This window comes from Mesoplodon densirostris, chromosome 6 (genome assembly GCF_025265405.1).
Source record: "Mesoplodon densirostris isolate mMesDen1 chromosome 6, mMesDen1 primary haplotype, whole genome shotgun sequence".
NCBI classification, from domain to species: Eukaryota; Metazoa; Chordata; class Mammalia; order Artiodactyla; family Ziphiidae; genus Mesoplodon; species Mesoplodon densirostris.
Window position 1 is genome coordinate 21805763 of NC_082666.1, and position 15163 is coordinate 21820925.

Here is a 15163-nt window from a genome sequence, read left to right on the forward strand (position 1 = left end):
TATATACACACTAGGTGCCTAAAAACAACCGGGCCTTCTTGAAAAGCTTCCCTTATTAGGACATAAAGAGGCTGTCTTCCAGTGCAGGAGCTGAGAAGACAGAGGGAGCTCCAGTCCTTCTCTTTGTATTCCTGAGGCCACCGTCATGCCAGCCTTCAGGGCACAAAAACCCCTTTTCTCATATTGCATAGCTGAGATAAAAAGGATTCTCCAAAAAGGAAAAAACTTTACTAAAATCCTGTGGGAAAATAAATTGTAGAAACTACATACAACATAAAAATAGCTGGTTCAGCTGAGGTTCAATTGGGTCAGGTTTGGTGTCCTGATTCTCAAGAGCTGGTCAAATGACATGGCGTGTCTTGGTCTCACGCAAACACAGAATGACCCTTCTCAAACGGTGAAGAGTCTGTGTTTTGTTAGTACTGAAGAAGATTCCTTTGTACTCCCGACTCTGACCTATCCCTGAGGTATCCTGGACTCGAATTTGTAAGATGCCTCTAGTTCTTCTGGCTGCTGTGGAGAGAAGAGAGTTCAGGCACTGGCATGAGCACTCTATTCTGACAAAACCACCCAGGGTGTTGGATGGGGGAGTGGGGTGAGGGGCGGGAGTGAGTTCCAGACGTGAGAGAGGCTCCAGACTGCTGTTTCCAGCTCGTGGGCCTCCCCACAGCACTCTTCTGAGGGAAAATAACTGACCTGCTGGCCAGAGTCAGACTGTGGTACCAGTGCGACAGCTCCTCCTGGTCTGTGGACATAAGCAGTAGCTTCTCGTGGGGAAAGGACAGCTAGGGAGAGACCACCTCTTAGCACATGGCTCAGAAAGGTCCAGCCTTAAGCTAAAGGCCCTGCTGTTTCCACTGAGGTAATTTAGGGCTGAAGTGAGAACCAGGTATGAATCCCAAGCCCTACTATGCTCTCAATTTAGGTGGCTCAGTTCCTGTGAGGGGGACCCAGGCCTAGGAGATGAATGGTGCACAGGCACTTGAGGTATATTTCGGGCCTCTCCTACCTCACCTAGGGCTCTCGCCTGTTACTTACGCTGAGCAGTCCACCACAGGGCCCTCCTGAGTGGCCAAAGACCCTGTGGAGTTGACACTCGGCCATGGGGTAGAGGGCCTGGCAAGCAAAGGTGCCACTCTGCAGCAGATGCAATGGAGGTCGAGGCTTGGCCATGAGGAGTGCATCAGAGAAGAGGAAGAACATTCGGGGCCGAGGCTCCCCTCGGGGAGGCACCACCAGCAGCCAACCCTGGCGTAGGAACCAGCGGCCTGGGGGACGGGGGAGCTGTTACTCTGGTGCAGCGTCAGGACCGCGATGCATGGCATAGAAGGAAAGGGAGGCTGAGGAAATGGTGGGTATGTGCTGGCAAAAGAGAAGATGGGGGGTGGGAAAAGGGCAGCTTGAGGATTGAGGGGAAGCACACAGACTACCTGAGATAAGCCCCTTTGCCTGCCGTCCACTGAGCAGAGCCTGGACACGCTGGAGGTGCTGGTCATTCTTCTGTTTCTGACTGATGGTGTGGACTCTCTGGGCAGTGTCACTTATCCGCCGGGCAGCCCCTGGAATAATATTCCATGCCCCACTCCCAGCCCAACTTTGGGTGAATAGTGGTGGTGAAAGGCTATTCCAGAGAGGACCAGGGTCAGAGTCTAACTTCTTGAAGAGTATGTAGGGCAATAGGAACATTGTATACAAGTCATTGGAAGATAGGGGCATATCAGATACTGTTGGAGGTCAGAACCAGAAATGGATACAAGAGAAGCAGTCTCCAAGGACTGCTGTGGAGGAGCAAGAACATACTTGTGAGCTGTTCATGGTCAGGGCTGTTGGGACCTGTGTTTTCAGCCAAGGCAATGGCAAGATTCTCATACCTGGAATTAGACAGTTGGACGTTACGAGGGGAAGTAAAGCTGGGCAATTTCCTCTGCCTGACACACAGATCACCCCCTGTACAAACTTCAGTTGCAAAGCCAGGAAAGACCTGCTTGTGGCTCTTGTATCCCCCTCTTTCATCTGAGACTCAGAACCTGGGTTCACACCACATGGCCCTCTTCCATTCCACATTGAAGAGTCAGAGGGGCAGACTGAGGAAGGTTCAGGAGGCCAGCTCCCAAGGTGAAAGGTAATCAACTTGAGGATGTTACAGACAACTGACTGTAAGTTCTTAACTCATCCGCAGGGACAAATTCTAAGCTAGGCGAGCCTTTCATCTCCAGAAACCCTGTTGCTAGCCTTATTACAGGCCCCTCACTTCAGTGTAAGTTCCACAGTCCCAGCTAAGGGCCTGAGGCTGCACAGCCCGGGTACTCCAGTGGGTTCACATTTATTCTTGCAAAATATTTTTGGGAGCAATTTGTCCCAGGAGAGACACAGTGGGACAAATCCCATGGAATCCCACAAAGCTGAGAGCAGCAATCATACAGACTCAGAATTCTACGAGAAGTTGGCTGAGTCAGGGTGAATTCACTCACTGCTGGAGCCTCTGCAGAGGCAGAGGGAGCAGGTCCTGGAGCTGAAGGCCCCCAAACTCAGGGCGACCTTCCTGAAGTCGCACAAACCTCCGGAAACGTTTGTTCTTCTTTAATTGCTCCTAGAGTGACGGGGAAAGGGTTGGCAGCAGGGAGAGAAGCCTCTCCTACTATTGTATTCTTCGGTGTACACATCCCCAGCCCTCAGGAAGCTGTGTGCTCCTGAGAGAACCCCGTCTCCCTACAGGGAACTTAGTACAGAGCTGGACACCCACAGGGCTCTATAAATGCAGGAACAGTATAAATGGAGTTTGGGTCTGCAGATGAAGAGGCAATGTATGGAGGAAGAGGGGAAGGAGGACTTGAGGTCATCTTCAGGTTACCTGCAGGGTGGTCCGGGACCTCTCAGCGTTGGCAGCAAATTGGGTGTAGAGCTCCAGGTGGGGGCAGAAGCCCTCCAGCCCCTGTCCCCAGCGCCCTCCTTCGAGGTAGGGAAGCAGCTCTCTGCGTAGGTCAGGACAATAAAAGAGCGGCCCAAGCACCACCTCTTTTAATTCTCCTACCCCTGCCCCGGAGGTAGTGCTATTACCCCATTTGGCGGGTGGAGAACTGGGGCAGATTAAGGCACTGGGCCAAGACCACAAGTGAGGTAACTGGCAGACTCCGAATGTGAGCCGGGGTCGCTCCGACTCTGAGCTCCGTGCACTGGTAGAGGCCAGAGCTCTCCCTCCTTCTCACTTCCCACGCCCCTTCTACTCACTGGCTGGCGCCGTAAATGAGCTCCCAGGGCCCAAACAGGGCCTGGCGCTCTGGTGGTCGGAGGGTGCCCTTGGCTCTCAGAATCCCCACGAAGTACTGCGGAAGGAGAGAATACCGGTATGCAGTCCGCAGAAACATGAAGCCAGTGCCAAGGCACCGCTAGAAACTGTGTAAGTCGGCCTGAGCTCCCTACGTGCAGGCGTCCAGGTCAGGACCCACGGTACCCCAGTCAGGGTCACCGACCTCGTAGGGGCCCTCTCACACCCTGGGGCCCCCGCCCCTACGGGAGGGTGTGCGGGCCCCGCACCGTGGCCACCAGCCCGAGCTGTTCTTGGTAGCGCCGCTCGGTCTCCAGCAGCTCCCGGGCAGTGCAGGCGCGTTTCCGCTCCCAACGGGCACGCTGCTCTTGCACCGGGCACGGTGTGCTGGGGCCCGGGATCTCCATGCCGGACTGAGGGGTCGGCACTTCCAGCCGCAGCCCGCCGGAGATTCAAATCCCAACGGCTCCGAGGGCGGGGCCGTGGGGGCGGGGCCTTGGAGGGGAGCGCGCCCTCTGGCGCCTGGAGACTGCGCGCAGGACGGAGCATGCGCAGCTGCCAGCTGAACTGCATCAGGTCACCGCCAGGGCGGCGCTGCCGGTGTGCGGCGCCTTCTGGGGCAGGGCAGGTTGCGGCAAGTGGGTGACCTTCCTTTGAGTAGCACTAAGTTGGGGCAGCAGCGTGGACTTTGAGTCAGGAGAGTTGGGGGTTTAGACACTGGCAGGGTCGCAGTGTCCCACCTGTAGAATTAAGATTCTGTCCTGGGCCCATGCCAAACACCGGGGTCCAGTTGTCCCCAGTGCTTTCATTACTAGGAATCCTCATGGGTCGCCAGGTTTTGAATATTTTGGCCCCCGGAAAAGTTGATAGGTTTTAAGTCACTAACGCGCTTTCTCTTTCCATACTGATCCAAAACCTGACAGCCAGTTAGCTTCCGGTCAGCAAGTGTCAATAACTAACATGGTGGGTCGGAATTGCTGTAATTCTGGCCAAAAGCTTAGAGTTGATGAGTCTGTGTTACCTAGTCAGAGATAAAATGTACCAGATTTTCTTTACTTAGTTAGGTCTTTTCGAAAACTGGCAATAGCCCTGGAGGGTAAATTAGCAGTGCCATTTTGTCAGTATGCATGAGATATCTTAAAATGTGCCTACTCTTCTAACCCAGCAATTCCACTTCTAGGAATGCATCCTAAAAAATAGATATGTGGACAAAAACATATGTACTAGGATGGGTGGCAAGATGTTGTAACAACAGAAAACTGGAAATCACTTAAATGCCCAATGGTAGAGAATTGGCTGGGAAAATTATGGTAGAGCCATTTGAAGAATAATATGAAAGCATTAATGATGTAAAAAAGCTATCAATATGGGAAAACACATAGTATATTGCCGAGAGAAAAAAAGCAGGCCATAAAACTGTGTACAATATGATCTTATTTAGGTAGTATAACATAGCTATGACTGGAAGGATAAACAATCAAAAGGTGATTGTGGCTTTTATCCCTGGGTGATGGGATCAAAGATAATTTATTCAACAAATATTTATTAAGCACCAAATCTGTTCCAGGCACTGGACCACTGAGGGGGTGAATGGGATAAATAGGGTGATTTTTTAAATTCCCTTATACGTTTCTGCTTTTCCCAAGTTTTCTGCTTGAGCATGCATGCATTACTTTGTAATTAGAAAAAAAATGCTATTATTACTACAGGTAATTCCCCAGGGCCCCAGAAGGGCTGTGATTTGTCTTTGCTTCCAATCCATGTCTGGGGAATAGGGGGCTCTTTTTCCCCCTACTTCACCAGCAAATAGCTCCCTCCTCTGCAGCCCTGGGATAAGCAGAGACATGGCCCTCGATGTCTTAAGACACAGACCCTAATGACCAAAAACTTGGCCTTAAACAACCACAGAGAGGTCGTGTGTCAGGCCGGGGTGGGGGAAGGGGGGTGTCCTAGTCAATCAGTCCTGAGTACACTCTGTCTTTGGGGAGACTCAGGAAACAAGACTCTGGGAGCTCAAACCTGTTTCAGGGTTTGGCAGACTCCCAGTTGCAAAAGCACGATCTTGGGTCAGAGTCCACATTCCCCACCCAGACCAGAGACATAGTCACACACAGAGACAGAGAGCTCAAGAAAGAGAGAGCACAATGGACAATGGCACTTGGGAAATTAGGGAGCTGTAACACAGAGAGAGCTGTACCTAGATGCAATCTGGACTCTGAAATACTGAGAAAAAGCAGCAGAGATGGAGGGGAGACATGTGGACACAAAGAAGTGCCAAGGAGAATTGTACAAGGAGACCCTGACGGAGATCTAAAAAGGAAAAAGGTGGAAACATTCAAAACGTTTGGAAAGAGGGAAAATGAAATAAAATTAAGATTGGTGTTGGAGAAAGTTCTAGACATACAGACTTCAGTTAGCATGGTGTTTCTGTCCTCCATGCTTCCCATGACCTCCTCCACCTCAACTAGATTAGTCGTTACCACATTCTGTCTTGTCCAGGCCCATCCAATTTAGATATTACCATGTACTTTCCATGTGTCTGGGTCCAACCAAGGTTCTGACAACACAGCTGACCAAGACAATGAGCTGACCATCAGGAGTTCACACTGGATCAGATTGCCATGGATGGCTCTTAATTTAGCTCCAGAAATGGCAACCTAGATCATTAGGCTGACTACCTCCTAAGAAGACTGCTTGTTCAGCCATACAATTTTGGCATACAGTATGACAGTCATTCTGGCAAGGCAGACAGTTTGGGGTGCTGTAGAAATGTGATATCCTGCTCCTGGAATAATTGCGGTTTGACACACACAGGCCATTGACAATGGGCTCCCTGAGGGCAGGGAAGGCATTTAGTTTGGTTTTTCTCAAGCCCTGTCTCGGTGATCTGCAGAGAGAAAAATGATAATAATAAAATAATACTGAAAAGACAGACTTAATCAAATACTGGACCCTGCCCTTATGGACCTCGAGGCTATTAGAGCAGATATAATGTCATAAATCACCTTAATATGAATTGGATGCTAGGCAAGGTTGTTAGTGAGGGCAAAGAACTGTGGTGATTCAGAGGCACCAGAAATCTCTTCCTGTGGTGTAGAGTTGGTCAAGCAAGACCTCCTAGAAGTGATGGCCTTTGAGCTGTCTTTTTTTTTTATTATTTAATTTTTATTTTATATTGGAGTATAGTTGAGTCACAATGTTGTATTAGTTTCAGGTGTACAGCAAAGTGACTCAGTTATACATATACATATATCCATTCTTTTTCAGATTCTTTTCCCATATAGGGTATTACAGAATATTGAGTAGAGTTCCCTGTGCTATATAGTAGGCCCTTGTTGGTTATCTATTTTATATATAGTAGTGTGTATAGGTTAATCCCAAACTCCTAATTTACCCCTCCCCTCCACCTTCCCCTTTGTAACCATAAATTTGTTTTCTAGTCTGTGAGTCTGTTTCTGTTTTGTAAATAAGTTCACTTGTATGATGTTTTTTTTTTAGATTCCACATATAAGTGATATCATATGATATTTGTCTTTCTCTGTCTTACTTCACTTACTATGATAATCTCTAGGTCTATCCATGTTGCTGCAAATGGCATTATTTCATTCTTTTTTAATGGCTGAGTGATATTCCACTGTATATATGGACCACATCTTCTTTATCCATTCCTCTGTTGATGGACATTTAGATTGCTTCCATGTCTTGGCTATTGTAAATAGTGCTGCAATGAACATTGGGGTGCATGTATCTTTTCAAATTATGGTTTTCTCCAGATATATGCCCAGGAGTGGGATTGCTGGATCATATAGTAGTTCTACTTTTAGTTTTCTAAGGAACCTCCATACTGTTCTCCATAGTGGTTGTATGAGCTGAGTCTTGACTAATAGAAGGGATTTAGACAGAGGAAATAGTAAAACTGTTTAACATGTTAGTGGGTGCATTCGTGCACAAGTACTGACCTACCAGAGTGGAAACTGGTTGGGGCATTCAAGTGGGGTCCTGGAGCCCCTGCTGTGTCAAGCATTACTTCTTTAGTGAGTTCATAAGGTCAGGACAGACCCTAGGGAGGAGTGGGGTAGCAGGAGCACCCTGGAGTTAGGGGCTAGTTACAAACCAGATTATAAATATTTCAATATATTTAATTACCTATACAACCATACTGGTGTATGTACCTACTTGTTAGCCCCAGATAAGAATCTCCTGAGATGGCCTTACTCTCTTCTGGTTTGTTGAAGCCATAGGGGCCTTATTAGAATGTGAGCTGTAGAACAGCAGAGGCTGTTCTCCAGTTCAATGCTGCATCCCTAGGGTCTAGAACAGTGCCTGGAGGACTGGAGGAAGCTTACCAAATGTTAAGTGAATAGGCAGACTGGGAATCCCAGCCCATTGTTGGGGTCCTCTCACTATTCATCTACTATTCACCCACTTTCCCCCTCCAATTCGTGCTCCACACTACTCTTCAACATAACCTAGAATGAGATTTGGATTCTGTCATTTTTCTGCTCAAAATATTTGGTGCCTCCCTTTTGCCCAGAATGCCATTTCCCCCCCACCCTTTTTTTTTTTTTTTTTTTTTGCAGTACGCGGGCCTCTCACTGTTGTGGCCCCTCCTGTTGCGGAGCACAGGCTCCGGACGCGCAGGCTCAGCAGCCATGGCTCACGGGCCCAGCCACTCCGCGGCATGTGGGATCTTCCTGGACCGGGGCACGAACCCGTGTTCCCTGCATCGGCAGGCGGACTCTCAACCTCTGTGCCGCCAGGGAAGCCCCTCCCCCATTTAAAAAAAAAACAATTGAACTGCTACTTCTTTAAGCCCTGATCAAATTTTGCCTACTTCTGTATTACTTTCTGAGGCAGAATTCATCTCTCTCCCCCAAATATTATGATAATTTTTGTCCTCACTCACAAGACAGCAAGCTTCTCAGGACAGGGACTGTGTCTTATTCATTTCCATACATCTAGTCCATTAGCCCAATGCCTGACATATGGTAGATGCTAAATAAATAGAAGAGTGAAAGGCATTCCCAGCAGTGAGAACTAAATGAACAAAGGTGGTCAAAGGTTTGGGTAAAAAATGAATAGTTTAATTGGGCTAGGGTATGAGGGAGAGTAGTAGGAGAAAAGATGGAAAAGTCTCTTTGGTAAGATTTTGAGGGGATTTGGAAGTCAACTAGAGGGAGAAGATGGGCAGATAGAAGATACTTTGGTAGAGTGTGGAAAGCCAATGACGGTTTTTGAGCAAAGGTGTAATATGATGAATAATACATTTAGTTTAAACCTATCAGACTCTTTCATAAATATATACAGTTTTCCATTCATACTCAAATTCACCTCCCACCTACCCATCCATCCACCCTCCCACCCCCAGACTCCCCCCGGCAGCTTGCCTTACCCCTTCACCTGCTCCCTGGCTGGGCCAGGGATGTATATATGGGCTGCTTCCCCTCTCAGCCAGAGGATGTGGGGTCCCCAGCTGCCTGGGACTGGGAAGCAGGCCAGGGTTAGCTGAGGTTGGCTGGCGAGCAGCCAGGCGGTGCCAGGGAGAACCTGTATAGTGCCAGGTGGTGCCTTGGGTTCCAAGCTGAGCCCATGACCCTGATAACCTTCTGCCTGCGCACATACCTGCCGCTCACTCCACCCCATGCCCACTTTGCTATCAGGGAGGGGGCACAGGGCCAGACAGACCCACAGGGCTTTGGCTCCATCTCTACAAAAGGGCCTTCTGTGAGCCAGTCTGCTCCCCTCCAGGCTTGCTCCTCCCCCATCCAGCTCCTGTTTCTGATGCATGTACAGCCCATACACACCACGTCCCAGGACACCCCACAGTCAGCCGCATGGCTCCCCTGTGCCCCAGCCCCTGGCTCCCTCTGTGGATCCCGGCCCCTGCCCCAGGCCCCGCTGTGCAATTGCTGTTGTTACTGCTCCTCCTGGTGCCTGCCCATCCCCAGAGCCTGCTCTGGATGCAGGGGCCTCCCACCACAGGAGGAGGCTTATCTGGGGAAGATGATCCACTGGGTGAGGGGGACCTACCCAGTGAAGAGGATATACCTGGAGAGGAGGACCCACCTGGAGAGGAGGACCCACCTGGAAAGTTGGACCCACCTGGAATGAAGACTGAAGCAGGAGGAGAGGATTCTCTGAAGTTAGAGGATCTACCTACTGTTGAGACTCCCAGGCATACTCAAGGCCCCCAGAATAATGCCCACAGAGACAAAAACGGTAAGTGGTCATCAGCTCTGCAAATCTGGGCTCCAGCAGGTTGATGCTTCCCCTCATTAAACCCCAACCCAAGTAGGGATTATTCAGGGAAGGAGAGGAGCCTGTACTCTGATGGTAGTTTTTCCCAACCCCAGGGGCTCCCATGCCACTAGCCCTTTACCCCCTTTCAGAGCTAGATGGGGAGACAAAATGGGGCACAGATGGAGAGAGGTAAGCAGGAAGAGATGGGAAAGAAGAAAGGGGGAGGCTGGAGAGGAGAAAGATAGGAATGTGGAGAGAAAAGGTGGAGAGAAGAGTATGAGGGGAGAGAAGAGGAAGGATAGGGGTGTACCAGAGGAAGAGCAGGAAGGGCTTGTAGAAATCACCTCATCTTCAGCCTACAGTTGAGGAAACTGAGACCAGGACTAAGGAAACAGCAGGTAGGAGAACCTGGTATCTTGACTCTCAAGCCAGGAACTTTGGAAAATGAGCTGGAGACCAGAAAGGGAACAGGATGAGTGGGGAGGAGGGATGAATAAGGGAGAAAAAGGTTTACTGATTTGGGCCTGCGAATTGAGGCCTCCACCCATTTTACAGACCCTAAGACAGTGGTCGCAAACTGGTATCTCCGGGGCCAGCAGGATCTTAGTGCTTTACACCTGGCCTGCTTCAGGCATTTCTGTTACCTGCTATGCTTTTGTAAGACATCTGAATTTGTGAACCTCTGCTAGTGAAGGAGACCCAACTCCTTTTGGCCGCTGGGGAGGGGCTGGGCTCAAAGATCAGCCTCTTCATTCTTCTCATTTATGCAGGGGATGACCACAGTCATTGGCGTTATGGAGGTGAGACACCCACCCCCTGCACAGACCCAATCTGGGCACCCAGCTCAGCTCTGCTGATGCCCGCACCCCCTGCCCTCTTCCCCCGCATCCACGTCTGCCAGTCCCTGACACCACCCGCTGCCTCTCTCCCTCCACATCCCTTATTTCTATCTCCCGTCCGGATGCCTCCTGACTCGACCCCATCACTTTTTCTACTCAGCTTCCCTAAAAGTTCCTGATCTTGTCATCAAACTTCCTGTACATACTCTCCCACTCCAGGCGCTCCGCCATGGCCCCAGGTGTCCCCCGCCTGCGCTGGCCGTTTTCAATCCCCGGTAGATATCCGTCCAGAGCTCACAGCGTTTTGCCCAGCCCTGCGACCCCTGGAACTCCTTGGCTTTGACATCCCGCCACAACCAGAACTGCGCCTGCGCAACAATGGCCACACCGGTGAGGCGGTCTCGGGGCGGAGCCTCCGGGAAGGGGCGGAGGCTATCTGGGGATGAAGGCCTGTCCCTGGGAGTTAGGTTCGCGCTCTCCGGAGAGAGGGGCGGGCCCGGCTCAACTGCCTCTCACCACGCAGTTCAGCTGAGTCTGCCTCCCGGGCTGGAGATGGCCCTGGGTCCCGGGCAGGAGTACCGGGCCCAGCAGTTGCATCTGCACTGGGGGGCTGCGGGTCGCCCGGGCTCGGAGCACACGGTTGGCGGTCACCGTTTCCCTGCCGAGGTGAGCGCGCAGCTGTCCGCGGAGGGTCGAAGTGGGTCGCGGGGTAGGGGATCTCGCCCACTCCTACCGTGTCCTCTCCAGATCCATGTGGTTCACCTCAGCACTGCATTTGCCAAAACTGACGAGGCCTTGGGGCGCCCGGGGGGCTTGGCCGTGCTGGCCGCCTTTCTGCAGGTACCAGCCTTGGACACCCCCCACCCCTGCTTCCCCAGCCCTCGGGCTCAGAGTATCTTGCCCCAGAGACCCCACCCCGCACCTGGCTATCATCTTCATTTACTCATTAGTTCTTTCATTAACACCCACTGTGAGCTGGGCCTCAACAAAAGATTCCGAAACTGGGGATCCTTGTCTCCCCACAGCCAGTGAGGGAGGCTGACAGGATAGACGTATACACAGGACGCAGAGTCAACAAGGTAGTCAGGGAGGGCCTCACAGAGGAGGTGAAACTTGAAGCCTTCACTAGTGGGAAAGAAAAGGAGATATTCCATGCAGAGCGAACGGTACATGTAAAGTCTCAGAATATGGCCCATTTGGGGAATGGCAGATGCAGTAGAATGGACATAAGGAAGAGTCATTTCTCTAATACTCTTATAACCCATAATTTCCCCTTTGCGAAATGCAATATTGTCTAGAGAAGCATTTAGTGACCTCTTTGGACCTATACTGATCAAGAGTACATACACAATGATTAGAGGAGGCTAGTAGGTTGGAGGGATGGTGAGACACCTGTGGATGTTGAAACACCTGTTAGGCTCCCTCCCTCCCTGACTCATGAACGCCAGCCTCACAGCACAAAGTTCAGAGAAGTACCTTGGAAATAGCATGTCCTGGCTCCAAAACCCAAACACATGAATTATTAAGGTGAATACAGAGCTAACATGAATACAAAGGTTATTGGGGTTTTCTGTGGTGGGGGACATAGAATGTGTGTGGAGTTAATGATGAGTGAGATTGGAAAAGTAAGTAGAGCCCATCATAGAGAACCTTGTATCGTAGTAAAGTGACCCACCATCCTCCTCTTCCTCCAATTTGCCATTGAAAACTAGTCTGCCTAGTTACGTCAGTTTGCAAAGTAGGAGTATATCGACCTTGAGTAATAATACATGAGATATTGTGTTCCCCCAGCGTTCTCAGAGCTGGGAACTGGGGGAGGACTATGGGAACCCACCTCACCTTCAGGCTTCCAGCCATGACCCTAACTACTTGCACTATCATCTCCTAGGAAGGCCCCGAAGAAAACAGCGCCTACGAGCAGTTGTTGTCACATTTGGAAGAAATCGCCGAGGAAGGTCAGTTTGTTGGTTTGGCCACTACCCTTGATACCCTTGTTCATGAAGAACCGCCCTTGGGGAGTCTCAGGTCTGAGGATGGAGAAGGGCTCCCTCCCACACAGAGGGGTTGAAATGTGAACTGGCCTACTGTGACCTTGATAATAACTATGAAGCAGAACACAGGCAAACAGGCAAAGGCAAACTGCTGGCCACAGGCTTTACGTTTAAAAACCAAACAGAAACTAAGATAAGACAAAAACCAAATAAGACCAAAAAAATAGTGTTTGGAACTTCAGGGGTTGAGTCTGGCTGAGTCTAAAATTTTTCTGAGAGATGTCTATTACTCTTTCATAAGCATCAAATATTTTAAATTTGTAAATACTTTTGTTGGAAATCTTTATTTCCTTCTCAGTCACTCTAGGTCATTTTAAACCTCACTTTCCCAACTGGACCTTAAGTTTTGCTAACCTAGAGAGAGCTGTGTTTTTTGAGTTTTGTGTCTGTTTTTAAAGTTATAGGTATTTATTTACAAGTTATTCAACTCATTTTCTCTTTTGATTTACTCTGGGCTTAAATCTGCATTCCAGCGTGTTATCACAGTGTGCAGAGTAAGAGTGAAGACTCCGAGGGAGGGCCAGGGGAGCAATTCTCTCACTCTGTGGGCCCCAAAGCCTTTTACTTCCTTCTGAGTCATGTCTTGTTGTGCTGAGTTATGGGAAGGGATACACTCAGTGAAGAAGTGGTTTCAGGGAGTTGAGTCAGCTTGGTTTCTGGGAGATAAAAATGTATTCCTGTACCCCAAAGCTTTGTTGTGTGTATGGCGGGGTGGTCAGTCTATGTGGGACTCCAGCACAGGTCCTCTCCACAGACTCTGAGACTTGGGTCCCAGGACTGGATGTATCTGCACTGCTGCCCTCTGACCTCAGCCGCTACTTCCGATATGAGGGGTCTCTCACCACACCCCCCTGTGCCCAGGGAGTCATCTGGACTGTGTTCAACCAGACAGTAAAGCTGAGTGCTAAGCAGGTGGGGCTGGGGTGTGGTGGTGACATAGGGGATGAGGGGGAAAGGGTTGTAGGTGGAGGTGAGAAAGAGGAGGCATAAAGAGATGAAGCAGCCGTGTTGGGGATGAGGGGGACGTGGACAGTGGGTCCCTGAGGTGCTGGCTGTAAGCCTGTGACCCTTTTGCTTCTGTGTCATGAGCCCACCCCCACTGTCTGCTGACCTCCCTAGCTCCACGCCCTCTCTGACTCCCTGTGGGGACCTGATGACTCTCGGCTACAGCTGAACTTCCGAGCTACACAGCCTTTGAATGGGCGAATAATTGAGGCCTCCTTCCCTGCTGGAGTGGACAGCAGCCCTGGGACCGTTGAGCCAGGTGCAGCTTTGTCTACTGATGCCATGCCCCCTGCCCCCAGCCACAGGTCCCTCATCCTCCCCATGTGTCCTCATTTGTCTGTCACTGGTGATCACAACCCCTGGCTCTAACGTCTCCTTTTTCTCCTCAGTCCACCTGAATTCCTGTTTTGCTGCTGGTGAGTCTGTGCCCCTCCTGTGGTTCCTGAGGCTGGGGGCATCCCTTGGCACCGTTCAGCCTCAGGGGCTAGTCAGGACCACCACTGCTACCTCTCCATTTCTGAAGAACACACTTCAACCCCAATAGGATAGTGTCAGATCAAGGCAGGGGGGTTCCCCTGTCGTCCCCAGTGCAAGAGTTGGTCAGAATGAAGCTCCAGAATCTCCTTGCATCCTCCTTCCCAAACAACCTCTTTCATTTTGTTTTTAGAGGAAAAAAGTGCTTATCTTACCCCTTCTTGTGTATCCACCCCCATCCCATTGCTGGCCTCTGCTGGATTAGAAGACGCTGGGGGCAGCTGGAGAACTTGGGGCAGGGGTGGGGGACAGGTGGAAGAGGCTCTGAGGGAACCCTACAGACTCCTCTTCACTCCCTGAGGCAGTCTCTCTCCTCCTCCCTCCAGGAGACATCCTGGCCCTGGTTTTTGGCCTTCTCTTTGCTGTTACCAGCATCGCCTTCCTTGTGCAAATGAGAAGGCAGCGAAGGTATTTTACTAACCCTCTCCCTTAGGCCCAGCCCCTGCTCCCCAAGTGGAGTCCAGAACAGCTTCATGCAAATTGCATGCAAATGAGCTCATCCTTGGTGAGATTTCTGATTAGGGTTCCCTGTTGTGTAGACACCCAAGTGGGACCAAAGGAAGTGTCAGGTACCACCCGGCAGAGGTCACGGAGGCTGTTGCCTAGAGGCCTGCAACTTGGAGAATGTGCAGAGAAGCTGGCCAGAGGAATGTGAGGGGGAGCTGGAGACTTTGTCCTGCCCATTACACTACTTCCTTTTAAACCTCCAAAGATATTTTTTTTAAATAACTATTTCTAATAAAATCTGTGGAAGGCATATCCTTGTTCCCCAAATCAACAGGATGGTGTGTTCATTTCCTATTGCTGCTGTAACAAATTACCACAAACAGTGGTAATGGAAATTTATTCTCTTAAGAGTTCTAGAGGTCAGATGTTCAAAATGAATCTTATGGGCTAAAGTCAAGGTGTTGGCAGGGCTGGTTCCTTCTGGACACTCCTGAGGAGAGGATATTTTCTTGCCTTTTTCAGCTTCTAGAAGCCAGGCATTCCTTGGCTTGTGGCCCCTTCCTTGCATCACTCCAATCTCTTGCTTCCGTTGTCACATCTCCTACAACTGCTTTTAACCTTTTTTTTTTTTTTTTTTTTTTTTGCGGTATGCGGGCCTCTCACTGCTGTGGCCCCTCCCGTTGCGGAGCGCAGGCTCCGGACGCGCAGGCCCAGCGGCCATGGCTCACGGGCCCAGCCGCTCCGCGGCATATGGGATCCTCCCAGACCGGGGCACGAACCCG

At 50.4% G+C, this 15163-nt stretch overlaps 2 protein-coding genes across 10 annotated transcripts; one reads left to right on the plus strand and one right to left on the minus strand.

The window, feature by feature from the left end:
• Positions 1-206: 206 nt before the first annotated feature.
• On the minus strand, positions 207-3720 carry ARHGEF39 (Rho guanine nucleotide exchange factor 39). Of its 5 annotated transcripts, none has more exons than XM_060101469.1 (9): positions 3535-3720; positions 3229-3323; positions 2852-2972; positions 2472-2590; positions 1801-1871; positions 1431-1559; positions 1039-1268; positions 697-785; positions 207-513 (listed from the first exon to the last, which is right to left on the minus strand). In XM_060101469.1, the coding sequence occupies exons 1-9, from the start codon at positions 3670-3672 to the stop codon at positions 498-500; spliced, it is 1008 nt and encodes a 335-aa protein (XP_059957452.1). In that variant the 5' UTR covers positions 3673-3720; the 3' UTR covers positions 207-497. The 5 variants fall into 5 exon arrangements, with proteins under 5 accessions (XP_059957452.1, XP_059957450.1, XP_059957449.1 ...); XM_060101467.1 differs by having other exon boundaries at positions 207-510; positions 1431-1666; positions 1755-1871; XM_060101466.1 differs by having other exon boundaries at positions 1431-1666; positions 1755-1871.
• Positions 3182-14685, plus strand: CA9 (carbonic anhydrase 9). Of its 5 annotated transcripts, none has more exons than XM_060101463.1 (12): positions 3182-3397; positions 9214-9484; positions 10276-10305; positions 10564-10734; positions 10868-11010; positions 11092-11184; positions 12233-12299; positions 13150-13307; positions 13515-13659; positions 13790-13816; positions 14261-14342; positions 14474-14619. In XM_060101463.1, exons 2-12 carry the CDS (start codon positions 9226-9228, stop codon positions 14538-14540), a joined length of 1242 nt encoding a protein of 413 aa, XP_059957446.1. In that variant the 5' UTR covers positions 3182-3397; positions 9214-9225; the 3' UTR covers positions 14541-14619. The 5 variants fall into 5 exon arrangements, with proteins under 5 accessions (XP_059957446.1, XP_059957448.1, XP_059957447.1 ...); XM_060101465.1 differs by having other exon boundaries at positions 9248-9484; XM_060101464.1 differs by lacking the exon at positions 11092-11184.
• The last annotated feature ends 478 nt before the right edge of the window (positions 14686-15163 follow it).